Consider the following 17,585-nt stretch of genomic DNA (forward strand, 5'->3'; position numbering starts at 1 on the left):
ATTCGTCTTTGGGGCTACTACAAGCCTTAGCCCTTGAAACGAACACCGGTTAACTATGGTCTTATATGGCCAATCTGCAGGACCGCATTTCTTATCTCGACTAGGCACATTACCGACGGGAATCGAGCGTGCAAATACAGGCTATCTAGACATTTCTTAGCCCGCTGCGTCATTATTCAAGCGTCTCGTCCGCCTGATTAGAGGCTCCATCAACCGGAACCTCTAGCATTCTATGGGATCGTAGAAAAGAATAATCCGCCATTTGCCTCAGCCTATGAAGGATGAGCTTTTATTGAAGAAATGGAACCCATGCAAACCCGGTTCATGTTGTACATGAACTCAACTCACAGACACTTGGTCATATTGAATTAAATACTCTTAGAGAGAGAGTATGTGCAGCTCCTATCCTAAGACGTATGAGAGGGCGCCAAGTCAATACCGTAGACACGGACTGCCAAGCTCTGCGCATGATCTCATAACTGTACTATCGCCGTTCGATACGTATTCAATTGATGATGGCACATGTTGTTTATCAAACTTCAGGGCTTCGTTCCGGATTTGACCGCAAGACAATATGATTACTAATAGCTGATCTTTCCAATTCCCTCATACCTATTACGGCACCAAAGATCATCAGCCCCGGCGAGGGCCTGGCCGGCATTGCCGGGAAACCCAGTGAGGTGTCTGGCCTGTGGTTCGAGTAGCGCTATACACTTGAGAACTAGAACGTATTTCCAAGCAGGCTCTCTTCGTTCCGAAACAAAAGTTCCATGTTGAATCAGCTTGATATGAGCAAACAAGGGGATGGGCACTAGGCCAAAATCATTACAAATACTCCCCGAGTCTAGATCACACAGATAATGTTTTTATTTGACGGCAGCGCATGATTAGCTGCTTACGAATGCATGGAATAACTGACCTTTCCATGGAACCATAATTTGGAACCTTGTCATTCCAAATGAAAGCCAATCAAATTTACGGCAGAATCTCGGCAGAATCTCGGGAGAGGGCCTTGAATGCGGTAGATGTGTTTGAACCAATAGAACGCCTAGCAGAGTCACTTAAAATTGGCTTCGTATCTTATGGATCAGTGACTCACGAATGCCTGCGATGATGGCTATAAAATAAAGGACCCCAAATTTGCTGGTCACTGGATACGATGTGCCTCCTTGGTAGCTGTAACGAAATAATAAAGGCAAAGTCTTAAACACTGCTTGGAAGGGTTACCACGAGTATCGTGTTCTATAGAGAAGTCTTGTAGGTAGGTATCTTAACTGGTTCGCATTATGTTGATTTAACCGCCATACCATTGTACAGTTAGGCGAGCTCAAATGATCTTGCTACATCCCCAGATTGAACTTATCATTCATCTCTCGGCCAGTCGAGATGCTTTGATCTAATGCAAAACCAACAATTCTACTTTATGCCTCGTGGATGGCGCGTGACGTTTTATCTCAATATCTTGTTCACATTTCTTGTTTTTGCCATTGTGAGTTTTTTCCAACTCCCACGTAAAAATGAATTTTCGGCTGACAGTTTCAGTGTCTGATCGGTATATCCTCATCTATCCGATCTGTCTTGACCATTCTGCGTATGAGCGTAATCGAACGATTTGGTAACACAGCGCTTCTCATATTCAGTACCTAGCCACTGAAAATACATACTGTAATGAAAGATACACAGAAGACAGACTGGATAAGTAGCACTTCTAGAAAAGCATAAATGAAAATTGGCGGTCGTTTAATTCTGTCTAGAAAGGACTGCTAATGGAAACAGAAATAGCCTCGTAAGTTGTTAGCAAATTTGATCTCTAAACAGAGCATATTTAACCCAATATATTCTGTGAATGATTTTTCGGCAGAGCCGAATGTCTTGGAATATTTATTTTAAGGATCTTTCTTTCTTTGATCCAAGCCTTCCGATTTCTCTGCAAATCCAGACTGATATGAAGACCTGAGGTGGATAAAGCAGGACCTAGGTCACAAACATCAGTAGCAACTACCGATGAATATTTATATGCGAGAGTTACGGGATAATTGCACTAAATAAAATTACAAATGTCGTCCGAAGAAGGCTGTCTTTACGAACGTAATCACGGAATTTGAAATCTCGTTTCATGGATTCGGGGGCAACCGAAGAGTGAACGCGGTGAAACGCGCCCCTAGATGCCCTACAAACGGAGCTTCTGCCTGACCCTTGGGCTTCAGCCCCATCATCTTCGTGGGTCTGCAGTTTTTCGCCATTGAAACCATATACCAATCAAGCTGCTAATGGAACCGGTCATGCCAACAAGCCCATCGTCGATGTTGGCGAATTTGAGTTCGGAAATGGGTATGATTAAATCGCATACGGTCGAGATTAGTTGAACACGTGTGTTGGAGCGTTCCCTTCAAAGAGTCAGCTCGCTGAATTGAGAATATATCCATGAGAAACGAACCTATTGATTTTTCTCGCCTCGATGGCTCCATCGCCCTCTTTACGATTCACAGTCTTCTCCCTTTGTTGCAATTTCCACAATGTGTAGATACTTGCCACGGCATTGCAGGTTAATCCCGCCATCCAAGCACGATAGGCAAGCCTCTGGAGACTCTTGGTAACGGCCATATTTCGCAATCCAATAACATCTATGAGGGTGATGGTGTCGAGGGCAAGATAACTACCATAGCCGAGATGACCGACGACAGTAAGGTAACGGAGCACAGGGTCCATGGGACTCTTCCTCTTCAGGGCACTGGAAGCAGCATTGAACTTTTCGACGAAACTTCCAACTCGTAGAATTTTGCGAGTTATTTTGAATTCCCTCTTTATCACTTCAAATGGATGGATGATAGAATGCGGCTTCTTTGTACGGCAAAGGTACCAGCAGCAAAAGCGGGAGAAGTATTGCAAGGTACGTAAAATCTTGTCACGACCAGCTGTATATCACCAGAGAGAGTAGTTAGTTTGATAGATCTTCGACTTTGTAAGGCTTTGTTGTAAAGGCATGGGAATCCGGAAAAGAATGGTGTAGATAGCAATGATACACACATGGAAGATGTCATTGCATAGTACGCGAAATAAAATAAAAAATTTACGTACCTGCTGTCGCGATAAATCGCAAGAAGTGTGCCAAGGAAGAGTGGCTGGGTGGAACATTTGGAGTCATATTGCTGTAGATGATTTTCTGCAAAGTCTTCTACCGATAGCCTGCTCTCTGAAGGCGATGATTTACTCGGTTTTGAATGAATCCGAGGATTCCTTGAGAAGTTATAAGCCCGTCAATACTAAGTGGGATGGTGAAGACGCAAGGTTCGGTGATTGCTCGGCGGCCGGGTAAAATTCGATGTTCTTTTCGCCACTAACACTGGATTGAGGTAAAATACCTCGCCATATGCCGCCATTTCCGTTTTTTTTTTTTTTTTGCGCTATTATAAATACAACCTGGCAGATATCAATCTACCGCACCATAGGTATTGCCTGATTGGTGCAAGCAAAACGGTTAGATTGCCTACCGCTTTCATAACGTCGCGCTGTGAGCATCGAGAAGTCGATATCTTCAATACGATTACCCTCCCTGATACATATGGAATCGACGCTCATGAAGGCATGTGGAACTCAATCCTCGCCAAAAGCCGCCGGTCATCTTCACCATAATGTCTGCAGAAGGGTACATATGGCGTGCGACCGATGCCGCGTGCATAAATCCAAGGTATGTATTCAGTGAGAACGCGATAAATAAGCAATCATCATACTGCCAGTTCAATTGACTTTTGCCAAGTGTGATGGAGGAAAGCCTTGTTCCCGGTGCCGGACGAAGAAGGCATGTGTGTCTTTCGGAATCAATATAAAACACATCACAGCACATGCCCCAGGGAGTCCGTTTGCACTTTTCTCAGAAGCTTACATTTGACCACCTAGCTAACACCCATATGGTCAACAGATTCGTCCAACAACAGGAATGGCTTATTGATGGTTTCCGGAATCTCTACCGACGAGCCACCACTGGCGATCGCTGGCCAGGTGATCAGGTAATACCCAAGCTTAATGGGCAGCCATTCATAGACGACCTGCTCTCCAGATTAAGTGCCCTCTCACAAGGCCCGGTCATTCCATCACCGTTCTTACCCAGCTCCCCCTTTTATAACGAAAGCAGCCGGAAAACCTCAATTTCAGGCTGTAAGTCTACTTTGGAACCTTTTGTGGGTAGAATTTGGGAGCCTCACGGACCTCGCGATGTCGGCCAGGTAGTGGAAGGCTTCATCAACCCTTTGTCACTCCAGAGAATGGGCGACAGCGACGAGAAGGTTTTTACCGAGATCGATGAGCACAGAATGACGACTGGTAACAAAAATCGCTTCTCTGGAGACCCGGACATGCTATTGTTTGAATTGAGTGCCTACATTTTTACGAGCTGTGTTCCATCCTCGATGGACCTAAGCTCAGTAAAAGAGATTTCCATTTGACGTCTGTCGGTAGCGAGGCCCGAATCTGTTGAATAAGCAAAGATAAGCCATACAGGGTGTTTCTCAATTGACTTGAGCTCTACGCGTGGTCAAAGAAGTTATTTGAGGATCACCTTGAGATGATAAGTTAGAAATTAATCAAACGTAGTGATTGTTCGATAGATATCCATAATTCAATAATTGTCCTTTGATAAGCAGTACCGGTGAACATTGAAAGTTGTCCATATTTATGGATTGGACACCGGGTCCCCGACAGGTAAGAGTAGCAGCCAATAAAACGCTCGAGTCCACTGCTTTTAAAAGCCACAATCTACAGGTGATAAAGCTTTATGACTTAAATATCATGCAATTTAACTCAATATTTTTAGTTTGAACCAATCCATTGAGTTTCCTCTTTGGATTTCATCTGATCTCATCTGTCACACAAAACTACTCATCTAGCATATCAGAGAAAGAATCCTGTTGAGCTGAAAATTTCGATGAATAGATAAACTATGGGGTGACCGCAAATTTATCGTCGACCCGCGAAGAAAAATTGGAGCCCTGAGGTACGAGTTGATATTGAAGAATCAATAATCACATTGCAATACCGCATTTTTCTCTATTGATGATTCAATGAAGGGTTCCAGACCGGCCGAGAATGCCGACAGTTCTAGGCAGATGACATCTTTGGCACTATCAAAAGAATCTGCGGTGCCGGTAAGATTTGGCGATAGTTGTGGTATTTTCCATGCTATTTGAAAAGAAGATCTCCGCACCCCATCCACTCCGCATGAGGAGAAATTTTTGTGCCAGTAACCCGTTCTGGTAATGCTATTTTCCCCGAACAAATGCCGACCAATAGCCGCAGTGACACTTTATGCTTTGAAAAAAGCCGGACAGCGCATCATTACATACGTAGCTAAGCGTCAAAGGCTGTTCCATAAATTTGCCACAGTAGTAAAGCGGGATATAAAGATATAGGGCAAGGACTAGAACCAAAACCTCTTGCCAAATTGGAGAGTCCGATCCTTGCTTTAGCGGTAAATACCTCAATTCCTACACCAACCGCTGACAGGACCCCGCACGATGTCTACCATGTACTCAAATCAGCCTTCTATAACGAAAGGAGCACTGCGACCGATGAACAGTCGGGTGCTAGCTTCAATGCCCTGTTACAAGGGCCCTGGAAATTCAGACGATGGTAAGGCCACTGGAAAAAGGGTTTATTTCTGCATTTTCCGGTGCTGATCATTTTTGGCATCTCACAATCCAGAGACCTGCAATCTGTGTTTTGAGGAAATGAGCTCCCAGTCAATCTTTAGGCAGCTCCCGTGCAAACACCTCTTCCACCAGCCATGTATTGAAAAATGGATGTGCAAGCGAGATGCAAGCTGTCCACTATGTCGACAAACCTTTTATGACCTACACTCAGCAGCTTCCACGTTCACTCCGATGGTCGCTTCCGATTTCAATAGTGGCAGAGCAACTCACGCGTCGCGAGCTTCTTCAGTCCAACGGTGGAAGAAGCTTTTCCATTTATCTAGTATCCCACTCAAGGGACAAGCTCGATTGAATGTATAGGAGTATGCTTAAAATATCGACAAGACCACTGTCCGAATGAGAAGAAGATACTTCGCCTTTGCCTCGACTCGGGGTCCGAGTCAAATCAATGACATTTACTTTTTTTCAGCGTCCGGAAATTTTTTTACATATGGTCATTTGTTGTAAGATATCTAGCCCGCTCGTACACTCTGCCAGTATGGTACCGCGAATTCTCGCGATATGAGTAATTTAATGGTCGGGATCGCCTTCACTCTATTCGAAGTACGGAAACAGGCAGAAATGTGTCAATATTGCAAGATTGCGCCATGAAAGATTTTCAGCCACAGTATGTTGTCACATCAACTATCTAGCATAAAGACCCTGCACATAGAAGAGAACTTATTCCTTTTGATTTGAAGTAATGTAAAGTAAATGATTGACCGCTATCAGCATTAGTATCTATGTTTCCTATATCGAGTAATACTATCGAACCAATGAATGATATTCATGTCCTGTGGACTTGGCCGATAGCCAAGTCGTCCTCTTACTCCGACTTTCCCGCCCGAAATTTTCCCGAGAGATTCCCACGTTCCGATCTACATTTCCGTATTTGAATACAAGGTGTACAGTTAAGGCCGAGGCTGCATTGGCATGTAGTGCTTGTAATGTGGGCTACAGCTAAGGGAGTCCCGTTGGCTTGAAAATTATTTTCTGAGAGAGCCATCTAGCTGATATCTAAAATCTTCTTTAATCACATAGAAGACTTCTCGAAAGTGTTGGAGGCAAAAAGAAGTTGTGCTATTCACTAGGCAATATTCCTGCATAGACTGGATTTGCGAGATGTTTCATGAGGTTAACCGCATTGAAAATTAATGCCCTGCTCAATTCCCGCACGCCACTTACGCTGGTCATTGACCGTCAGTACGGAGAAGCAAACGAGACTTAGCTGCCTTTTGAACAGATTCAAGTCAACAGATGCGATTCATTAGGCCAAAGTGCTACATGTCGGCTATGAGATACCAGATTCTGCTTAATTCCAGATCCTGTTCAAGTGGCGCGACATCGCTCCTCATTATCAGGTAACCAACTTTCAGATGAACATTGCCTCTGTTACCATTCACCGTAGGATTTCAACGGTTCTCACCCCGCTTCTGTCCGGCCCGCGACTTATCCCAATTCCATAGGTTTGCTTGGGGAAGTCCCGCTTCTCCTATTAATGCAACCCAGAACCACGCGGCCGTTGAGATGCTTACTGGTATCTAGAGTTGCTGTTGACCCGCAAGTATTTCTAGCGATGTTATGTCCAAGGATAATGAACAATTCCCCAACATGGTCCAGTATTGTTGGAAACGACATGGCTTACTGCCACGTGCTTTCGCACGCGGTAACATTTGGCGTCAGTAATTCCCGCTTAGTTATCAAGCCATACTAATGCAGGTCAAAAAGCGAATATAGTTCAAAAAGCCGGGTTTGCTAAGACTGCGACTATAACCACATTTAATCAGATCATACTCCTAGTCTCCCCATTTCATAACCGTACACCAGAACAAACCATTGAGATTATCAAAGATGCGAGCTACTCTTAGTCTTAGCACCTATCATTTGCCCAATACGCGGGTCGACCTCGCTGAACATCCCCATGACGGCTTCCTTCAGCTCTGCAGGCACTTCCTCCAAGGTCTCGGAGACATTTGCCACCCACTGTCTCTTCTCGGCCTCATCAAAGACTCTGTTCCATAGCTCCCGTGGCTGGACGTAATCCTCGTCATCAACCACAATCTCATTCTGGCCGAGGATAGCATTATATTCGATGCGCTCGGTGTGTCGCACATCGGAGACTACCTGGCTTGGTATGCCTGGGCTCAGAGTACTACGCACATAATTTGGGTCACCGCCATAGTTTCGGGTTACGGTACCCATGCCATCACGCTCAAAGGGCGCATAAACAGGGCAAATGGCGCGGTTTGGAGGGAGCTGTGTGTAGTTTACCCCCAGGCGGTATCGCTGAGCGTCAGGGTAGGCAAACATGCGCGCCTGTAACACTAAAGCGCGGAAGGGTTAGTGCTTTGTCGATCGCGACACTTGAGTATGCACTTACTGGGATCAGGTGTCATGGCAATCCCAGGGACCATGTTGGAAGGTGAAAAGGCCGCTTGTTCGATCTCGGCAAAATAATTCTCCGGCTAGGTTCTCGTCAGCATGCGTTCCTTGGTCGTCCGTCAAAGGCGGTCGTACATTTTTGTTCAGGGTCATCTGGCCAACCTCAATCAAGGGGAAATCCTTGTGGGGCCAGACCTTGGTGATGTCGAAAAGAGCACGACCATATGTCTCCGCCTGCTCGGGCTCCATCACCTGCATGTAAAGCTTCCAGGCTGGAAACTGTTTACGAGAGATGGCATCCCAGAGGTCCTGGGTATGGAAGTCGGCATTCACTCCAGCCATCCGGGTGGCTTGTTGTTCAGAGAAATGGGTGATGCTCTGAGTCGGTCGGAAGTGGAATTTGCAGTACCGGGACCTACCGTCCGCTGCCACCAATTTGAAAGTATGCACCCCAAAACCGGTCACTCTTCGGATCGAATCGGGGATACCGCGGGAGCCGAACAAGTGCATCAACGCGTGGACACTCTCTGGCTGGTTGACATGGAAGTCCCAGAACTGAACGATTAGCTTCACCAACAAGAAGAGAGATTAAACGACACTCACCATAGTCCAATCCGGTCGGTTCGTGGCGGGGTGCCTTTTGTGACTTCTGTTGAGGGAAGGGAATCGAATTGGATCGCGCACGAAAAACACCGGCTTGTACTGGATTAGAAAAAGAAAAGGAAGACATCAAGGAATGGAGACTCACAACGTGGTTCCCTACAATGTCGTGATTGCCGTCCTCTGTAAAAAATTTGACAGAGAAACCTCGCACGTCCCGGACAGTGTCTGCACTGCCCTTTTCACCGCCAGTAGTACTTAAACGAAAAAGCACCGGAGTCTTCTTGCCCACGCCATTCAGGAATTTGGCCGACGTGATGGAGGAGATATCATTGGTGACTTCGAACTCTCCCCACGCTCCAGCAGCTTTGGCATGGACAACTCTGCTCATTGTTAGCTCTGGATTTACTTCAAGGGCGGACTGTCCACTGACCTTTCAGGAATACGCTCACGGTTGAAGTGCGAGAGCGTCTCGATAAGGAGCGTATCACCCAAGGTTGTGATACCTCCGCCGCCTAAAGTAGGCAATGTAGTGCTTACGGATGGGTTCGCAATTGGCTGGCCTTTCAAATGATAAGCAGGAGCATATTGTGTTGGGCATTGAAGTAACGTACCTTCTGCCAGCGTGAATGTGGGGTTTGGCATAGCGATCTTTTGTTCTGGGGTGCCAAATACACGTGCTGTGATGGATATCTAGGGCGGCGGCAGTCTGGCCTTTATTAAAGCAAATTCTGACGGCACATGAAGCCCATTTCGATAACAAAGAACTAGGGCCATTATCCGGAGGCACTCGGGGATACTATGATGTGAGGGGTAGAACGGATGGAACGTATACGGCGACAAATCCGTATTAGACACTGACAGCCTGCGGGCAAATAGAAACCGGCGCAATGCAAAGCGAGTAAAACCTTAACGGCGGGCCGAGATCCATAGCTAGTGTGAGCCGATGCACCACCGAGTATTCGCCGGACTCGGCATCCTACCCGCGCACCGTACAGGATGAAGGAACAGCCAGCATTGCTTACATGATCGTGCGGGGAACCCTTACCCCTCATGCGGGGTCAAATTTCTCTGCTGCCATTCTATCTGATGCCTGCGCAATGACAATTAAGGTTACAGAAAGGCGTTTTTGAGATGTTTAAGTAAGTGGAGCCATCAAATAGCCATATTCGGTAGTACTACCATTGTGAGAGCTGGACCTCACCATGTCCTTGCTCGGAATTCGGCAGCTATGAAGATCTAGCCGTATAAAGCTCGCTGTCTTGGCTCACTAAGAGCGTGTTTGCACGTCAGGTCTGCTAGACACTGAATAACGCTCAACTTCTATTCCTCTATTTGCCTTCCAGACAGATCTAAATCATGGCAACCGTTTCTAACGGCTCCGAGTACGACTTCATCGTCGTCGGTGGTGGCACTGCTGGCAATGCCGTTGCTGGTCGGCTAGCTGAGAACCCCGACGTCCGCGTTCTGGTTGTTGAAGCCGGTATCCCGAACCCGGACCAAATCGAACAAATCACCACGCCATCGAAGGCGTTTACTCTTCGTGGAAGCAAATATGACTGGGCCTACAAGACTACCATGATCAAGCGCGATGATTACGAGCGCATTGAAAAGCCCAACACCCGCGGAAAGGCCCTCGGTGGAAGTACTTGTGCCAACTACTTCACCTGGATCCCTGGCTCAAAACCCACATTTGACGATTGGGAGGACTTTGGTGGCCGCGACTGGAACTGGGACAGCTGTGTAGACTACCTTCGCAAATGTGCCACTTATCATGACGACGAGAAGCTGTATCCGGCCGAACTCAGCAAGATTGGAACCGGAGGTCCTGTGCAGATCTCCCATGCCGACTTGGTGCCAGAGATGCAACCATTCCGCGACGCCCTTACTCAAGCTTGGGTCTCTAAGGGTGAACCCCTGACCGAAGATATCTTTTCTGGCGAAATGAAAGGTCTCACGCATTGTGTGGATACCATCCACCGTGGTGAGCGTCAGGGCAGTTTCTTGTACTTGAAAAACAAGCCGAATGTGACGATCCTTTATGGGGTCCAGTCCAAGCAATTGATTATCGACCCCACCACCCGAATTTGCTCCGGCGTCACTGTGGTCAGCGAAGCTTCCAACACTGAGACCAGTGTTTATGCTAGCCGGGAAGTGATTGTGTCTCAAGGCGTGTTTGAGACGCCTAAGCTTCTGATGTTGAGCGGTGTCGGGCCTGCCACGGAACTAGCGAAGCATGGAATCAAGCCAATCGTGGACTCCCCTCACGTCGGCCAGCATCTCCTGGACCACCCCATCGTGCCGTTCGTGCTTCAGATCAAGGATGGATATGGCCTGGATGATCACATTCTCCGCCCCGGTCCTTTGAATGACAAAGCCCTGGCAACCTACCAGCGTGACAAGACTGGTCCTGCCAGTTCTGGCTTTTTGGAGCTGGTGGGATTCCCTCGCATTGATGAACGACTGGAGAAGTATCCAGCCTACCGTGAGGCTAAGGCTGCGAATGGTGGACTGGATCCCTTTGGACCCGCGGGTCAGCCGCACTTCGAGCTTGACTTTGTCGGCCTCTTCAGTACTGCTTTCCAGTGGCACTTCCCATTGCCCGAGAAGGGTAGTTACATGACTGTCATTGTCGATCTGCTCCGTCCCTGTCCGAGGGCGAAGTTACCTTGAACAGTTCCAATGCCCTGGTACAGCCCAACATCAATCTCAACTTCTTCGCCAACGATTTGGATATTCTGGCCATGCGCGAGGGTGTTCGCTGGACATACGATGTTCTGACCAACGGAGCTGGGTTCAAAGACATCGTCGTTGGGGAATACCCTTGGAAGATGCCTCTCCATTCCGACGATGATATGAACAAGGCTGTTTTGGACCGAAGCCAGACCGGATTCCGTAAGACCGACCCGCATCAAGACTGCCAACAGCACTAACATAATTCACAGACCCCTGTGGTACGGCGCGACTGTCCAAGAGCATCCATCAAGGTGTCGTCGACTCTAAGCTCCGAGTACATGGGGTGCGCAATCTCCGCGTTATGGATGCTTGTGTTATCCCGGTGATTCCAGACTGCCGTATCCAGAACTCCGTATATATGATTGGCGAGAAGGTGAGTGATCAATCAATTTTGCTCAATCATACGAGGAAACTAATACATCTTCTAGGGTGCGGACATCGTCAAATCAGACCACAAGGATCTGTATGAGGCAAAGAATATTCCTTACTTTGTCTCCAGCAAGCTATGACTTGGTCCATGGCCTCGGGATGAAAGCCATTGAAAATCCTTCACAGAGCAACCCCGTTGTTCGATTCACTGGCACAGCCCCATAAGAGCCTCGCGGCTTCGAAATCAATCGCCATCTCTTTGTAGGTTTTTGGGTTTTGGATGTAAATCTATTGAGTTTTTGCAGTTCTTATTACGAAAAAGACTTTTCGTTTCACCTAAAGCATAGATAACGTAATTCCTATACGGATGGCGCACACAAGCAGGTGGCGCACCGCAAAACACATAGTAAATGCAATAAATTACCACTTCGTATCTCAACAACCATGGCTTGCTTTTACTTGAATATTATAATGTAGGCTTTTCCTAGTATATAAAATGACATATCTTAGTTTTAAACAATTTAGATTGTTATTTTGATGCTTTACCATAAAATACAGCGTAATTTTGACAACAGGGACATAAATATATAAATCTCTATTAATACTTCCAATATTTTGCTCATACTTCACCAGGATGCTAGAAATACTATCTATATTTTGTGCTTTTAATAACTTATCATAAATAGATATGGTTGTTGAGATACAAAGTGGTAATTTATCGCATTTACTATGTGTTTTGCGGTGCGCCACCTGCTTGTGTGCGCCATCCGTATAGGAATTACGTTAATTTAATCATCAAGCAAAGTCTTTTTCTCCGATGAGAACAGACCGATACCAGATGACAGCCAATCAAACTTGCTTCATTCAGTAATGAGCCATGTTGTCATGTGAGGAGCATAGAGTACAATGTATCTAAAAAGCTCTCAGCAAGCCCGCAATACTCATAACTATGCGCATGCTACGTTGAAAGTCAGTTCGCTTTCGTTGTTGTGGTGGAAATGCATTGTACCACCTAGATTCCGCTGTCATGTGGAAGGTATGTAATTCAAACCAAAGGGTTCTCGTATTCGCGTTACCTAGCCACTGAAGTACTGTCATGAAATATACAGGAGACACAGGTTATCACGGAGAAAAACCATGATGAGCTGATTGACTATTCACCACTGCTGCATGGTCGCTCTGTAGTCAAGCGCATAGGATACGAAACAGGCGTGCCGTCCGTACCGACTCCGAGCTGAGTCCGAGTGGTGGATTACCACCCTATGAACTTAGTGCCCGATTAGCCGTTTGTGAAGTCGTAAAACTAGGCGGACCAATTTTGTGGTGCTACCAAATAGGGAAACACTAAATGAAGCGGCGGAGGTTGGCACCCTTGCAATGTCGAACCCAAACAATGATATCTGTTCGTTTGCGAAGTTCTAGATCGCCTCGCACTGTAGTCAGGCGCCAGCTGGAACGAAATTGTTGGCTGTCTAGATTCAAAATCAATCATATGTCTCAAGTTTGAGGAAGCTTTAATAGATACGACAGGACCGCTGTTTCCGCTCCCCTAATGCACACAAAAACCAAGCCTACCCCACCCCGTGGCATGTCTGATTTTTTCTCGGCCTTTCAAATCTGAGCTCACGTGTGACGTATCCAATAAATTTCACGTGACCGTTCCCCTCCCGTCCTTGCTCTGCTGATCAAGAGAAACACTTCATTCTTAAAACACCTGCGAACCAGAGATGGTACGAGGCGGTAAGACTTCTTCTCTCGCGATGTCGTCAGCTCTGCTCAGTTGTTGCAAATGTACCATCTGGTTTTCTTGGACATTCCTGGAACCCACACCAGCACTGAACGAGCCGGGGGGGTTCAAGATCGCTGACTAATCCTACGCAGTTGCTCTTGTTCGGGGTGACTCGAAAATCACCGGGGTAGTAAGCTTTGAGCAAATCGATGAGAACTTTCCTACCACTATTTCCTGGAATCTTACAGGAAACGATGCCAATGCCGAGCGTGGATTTCATATCCATCAGTTTGGTGACAACACCAACGGCTGTACATCTGCTGGCCCCCATTGTTTGTTAAACTTTGTCTTCAAACTGGTTCTACCTCTAACACTAAAACAGACAACCCCTTCGGTAGAGCCCATGGTGGACCAGGCGACACTGAACGTCATGTCGGCGACTTAGGAAACTTCAAGACCGATGCTGCTGGAAATTCCAAGGGGACAATGAAGGACCACCTCGTCAAGTTGATTGGCCTGGAAAGTGTGCTTGGTGTAAGCTTAGCTTGTGCAGGACAGTAATATAACTCTAACAAAGCTGGTCAGCGTACCTTAGTCATTCACGCTGGTACAGATGACTTGGGCAAAGGCCATAACGCAGAATCTAAAAGAACGGGCAATGCAGGACCTCGTCCTTTTTGTGGTAAGTCGAGGCACCTACCAAAAGGCTCTCCTGTTTAATATTGTCGACAGGCGTAATAGGACTCGCGGCAGAGTCCAGTTCTTTTGCCAGGTCGACCTTGGTACAATCAGTCACGCCTTCCCATCTGTGAATGTGCGCGATACCGTGGCGACGAGAAGCAGCGCGACTGTATAAAGCCTTGGCGACCAAGCGTCATCGATGCAGTAGTGACTTTCCATATTCACGCCTGTACCAAAAGTCGCCTTGTTATGTAAAATGACACGACCGATCATTCAATGGCTTCCTGTACGTTTTAATGAAAGTAGTATGTACCAGTACTGCAATACGCCTGTGGCCCTTGTATGGTACTCTAATCAAGATGTGTTGCTCTATAATTATCTGAGAGCAATAATCAGGCACGCCCCATTGAGGATTAAGCACTTAGTTCCTTAGGAAGCAGCAAGCAGGAAGCAGGAAGCTGAGAGGGTTGAATGGAACAATAGTACTGTTAAGATTCTCTTCACTTTTACCGACATTTGATTCTGCGTATCTACTTGATATGAATTTACTATGAGTCTATGCCGTAATGCCAAGGTGCCCGGGTTATATGCCGAGACGCTTCATCTACGAGAAGATTCCCGGGGGGAGGGTAGTCACCAAACTGCAGTGCACACCCATGGCAAATATGGGAAAGGCTATTGTCGCAATATGTACAGAGCAAATCCGAGGAGTCATAGAACATTCGGGCTGCTTGAGGCAATAGAATATATCTATATCTGAGGATAGCGCAGACCATAAATAAAGTCAGGCCATAGAAAATAAACCCCTATGTGTCCGTATAAACTAGCAGGTCAATTGTAAATGAAGTTGAAGTGCATTCTATACATGAGCCCATATAATCCCCCAATAATAATAATGAATCTTTGAATTACAATCAAGTAAGTAGACGAAATAGAACAGACAAGGCCCTGTCGACTAGCACAATGGGATATACAAAGTCAGTATCATATCCAGTAAATAGAAATGTGGCATGCACCGAATTTCGAGCGAAAATACTGCGAAAGGGGAGGGGGGCGGTGGCCGAGATTTCTCCCCTCACGAATTTCTCCCCCTCATGAGAAGGTGTGACGTGTGCACCTTCCGCGGCTATTTTCAGCGTAGGAACTATAAGCCTCAAATCAAGTGGGACGCATGACCCATAAAGGTCTCTGCATTGGGTTCTAGATATTCTCTGCACTACCCCTTTGAGAAGTAGTAAAGGTGGGGCCTTTCGTCCGGAGGCGGGAAAGTATTTAAGTCTGATCCGACCAATCAATACCCACTGAAGTTCCTCCTCATGAAAGAAAGAACTATCTTTATAAGCACCTACCTATTAACATTTCAACAAAGCCGAGTAATTACCAGAGCCTCGGAATATGATCCGAGGACAATTTTAGTGACCGTAGTGCAGAGAATATCTACTGGTAGAATTCGCTACACCAAATTCATAGAATACGTCACTCCTAAAACATTTGCAATCCAATGCACTAAAGATTGCGGGGCGACATATTGTCAGACTATTGTCGAAGTTTCCAACAGGGGTGGGGGGTCGCAGTAGAAACCTTTTTTTACGACTGTTCGATTCACCTTCAAGAACTCTCGCTTGTTTCCGTAATTTTTTACCTATGTCTACCCTGTCCAATTATTTCTTACTTTTACTATACACGGTGTTTTAATGGCCGAAATAAAACAGCGATGTCAAGATAGCGATGACACGATGTCTGCCGATATGCCAAGCTTCATACCAACCGCCAGCTGTACAACAAAAACCCCACGTTTCTTTTTTGTCAATGCAAATGAAACCGAATCTCGCAAACATGTCATGCGAGAACACTGGAGGAAACGAAAGGAACGGAAGGTGGCTGCTAAGGAACACAACAAACCATTCCGATTACTCCGCCCTCCCCCGAGAAAGACCATATGGTCTGCAGAATGGAAGCTCAAAGCCAGCCCAATGATTCGATACTGAGTCAAGCCCATCCATACAGCTGTGAAGCTACGTCGGCCTCTACCCGTGGGTACCCGTCAAACATGCAGCCCAATCCATATGAAGACACGTTAGCGGCTGCAGTGGTCCAAAGTCAGGCTGAATATCGCAAGACACTCGCCCCTGAAACGTGCTTACCATAACACTAACATATTTCATAGGCCCCTGCAACACATCACAGCCTCTGGAGGGCATCTTACAAGACAGCGTTGACACAATGCCCGGCATACATGAGGTATGCAACCTCAGGGTTGCAGATGCCTCCTTCGATTCTTTGGTCCCTCATGGCGCTATTGAGGACCCGGTCATTATACTTGACACCAAGGTGATGTTCCATTCCCCTTGATATCGCAAATACACTAACCATAGCCTAGGGACTGAACCATTTGCAACGCAAAAGCACAGAGCTCTATGGTGTCAATGGTGCGTCTTGTGTTGTTGCTAGCAAATTGTAATACAGATTCAAAGCGTCGATAGGATGAAGTTAGGTTCATAAACCAGAATTTACCACTTTTGCTATCAAGATCGAGCTGTGATAGCCTGTGGTATCGTATCCTAACATTCTACTTGAAGCGCTTTCAAGCCAGCCTACTAAGAAAGCTTCTTTATTACGAGGATCCGCCACGCTACTGATGGCTGAGATGACATGTACTGAAAATATCCACGTATGGGCTCCAAGGAAAGACGACTTATATTAGGAAACTTACTGATAGACTAGTGATAGTTGCTCTTTCCGCTTGGCTGCCGAGCGCTAATTAATTATGGGTGTACACCATAGCGTGGAGATACATGCTACAGTGCCGTTTGGTCCTGTCCTTCACAAGCCCAACATCAAAACAGGGTCCCCCCTTCTCTTGCTGGCTCTTATTGGCTCTCCTTTACGCTATTTTCTACTGCCAGCGAAATAAGCCAAGAAATTTCAACGTTCAATTTATGAAAACTATATGCTGCCCTCGTTGAGACGAGTGTCTATCCCGAGGGCTGATATCCATTAACTGCGAAGACAGCACATCAACTATTTGTAATAGACTAAGTGACTTCCAATTCAGGAGATGGATTTCTGGATATTCATGGATCACCGTTAGTTTAGAGAACAAAGCCGATTCTTTAGCTGTGGGCACTGACCATTATCGAAATACCTTCGAGTCGTCCTGGCCGGCATATCTGCCAGGAGGAAAGTTGTATTCGTCGTCTAAATGCTCCTTAGCAGCCATAAGAGGTCCCCATTTACGCTTCATAGCTTTCAGATGTTGCTTGAGACCCGATAATACCGTAGTAGGATGTGGGGACTCTGTAGAGGACAGAGCAAGGCTATGAGTATGAACAGATGTTGTTTTATTCATTTTTGCGGAAACACCCGTGGGAAATGAGATGAAGGGAGATATCTGACAAGGTAGC

General features: G+C 46.4%; 2 protein-coding genes across 2 annotated transcripts; one reads left to right on the top strand and one right to left on the bottom strand.

Moving 5' to 3' along the window:
• Positions 1-13,498: 13,498 nt before the first annotated feature.
• Positions 13,499-14,238, top strand: N7481_001313 (copper/zinc binding superoxide dismutase; the record flags this gene model as incomplete). The annotated part of the gene is made up of 5 exons (XM_057260532.1): positions 13,499-13,511; positions 13,653-13,832; positions 13,883-14,034; positions 14,096-14,182; positions 14,233-14,238. 5 exons carry the CDS (start codon positions 13,499-13,501, stop codon positions 14,236-14,238), a joined length of 438 nt encoding a protein of 145 aa, XP_057128364.1.
• Positions 14,239-17,314: 3,076 nt separating this feature from the next.
• On the bottom strand, positions 17,315-17,530 carry N7481_001314 (uncharacterized protein; the record flags this gene model as incomplete). The annotated part of the gene is made up of 1 exon (XM_057260533.1): positions 17,315-17,530. The coding sequence occupies one exon, from the start codon at positions 17,528-17,530 to the stop codon at positions 17,315-17,317; it is 216 nt and encodes a 71-aa protein (XP_057128365.1).
• Positions 17,531-17,585: the final 55 nt, after the last annotated feature.

This window comes from Penicillium waksmanii (genome assembly GCF_028829765.1).
Source record: "Penicillium waksmanii strain IBT 27052 chromosome Unknown utg000001l:1.0-4852451.0:1.0-4856178.0, whole genome shotgun sequence".
NCBI classification, from domain to species: Eukaryota; Fungi; Ascomycota; class Eurotiomycetes; order Eurotiales; family Aspergillaceae; genus Penicillium; species Penicillium waksmanii.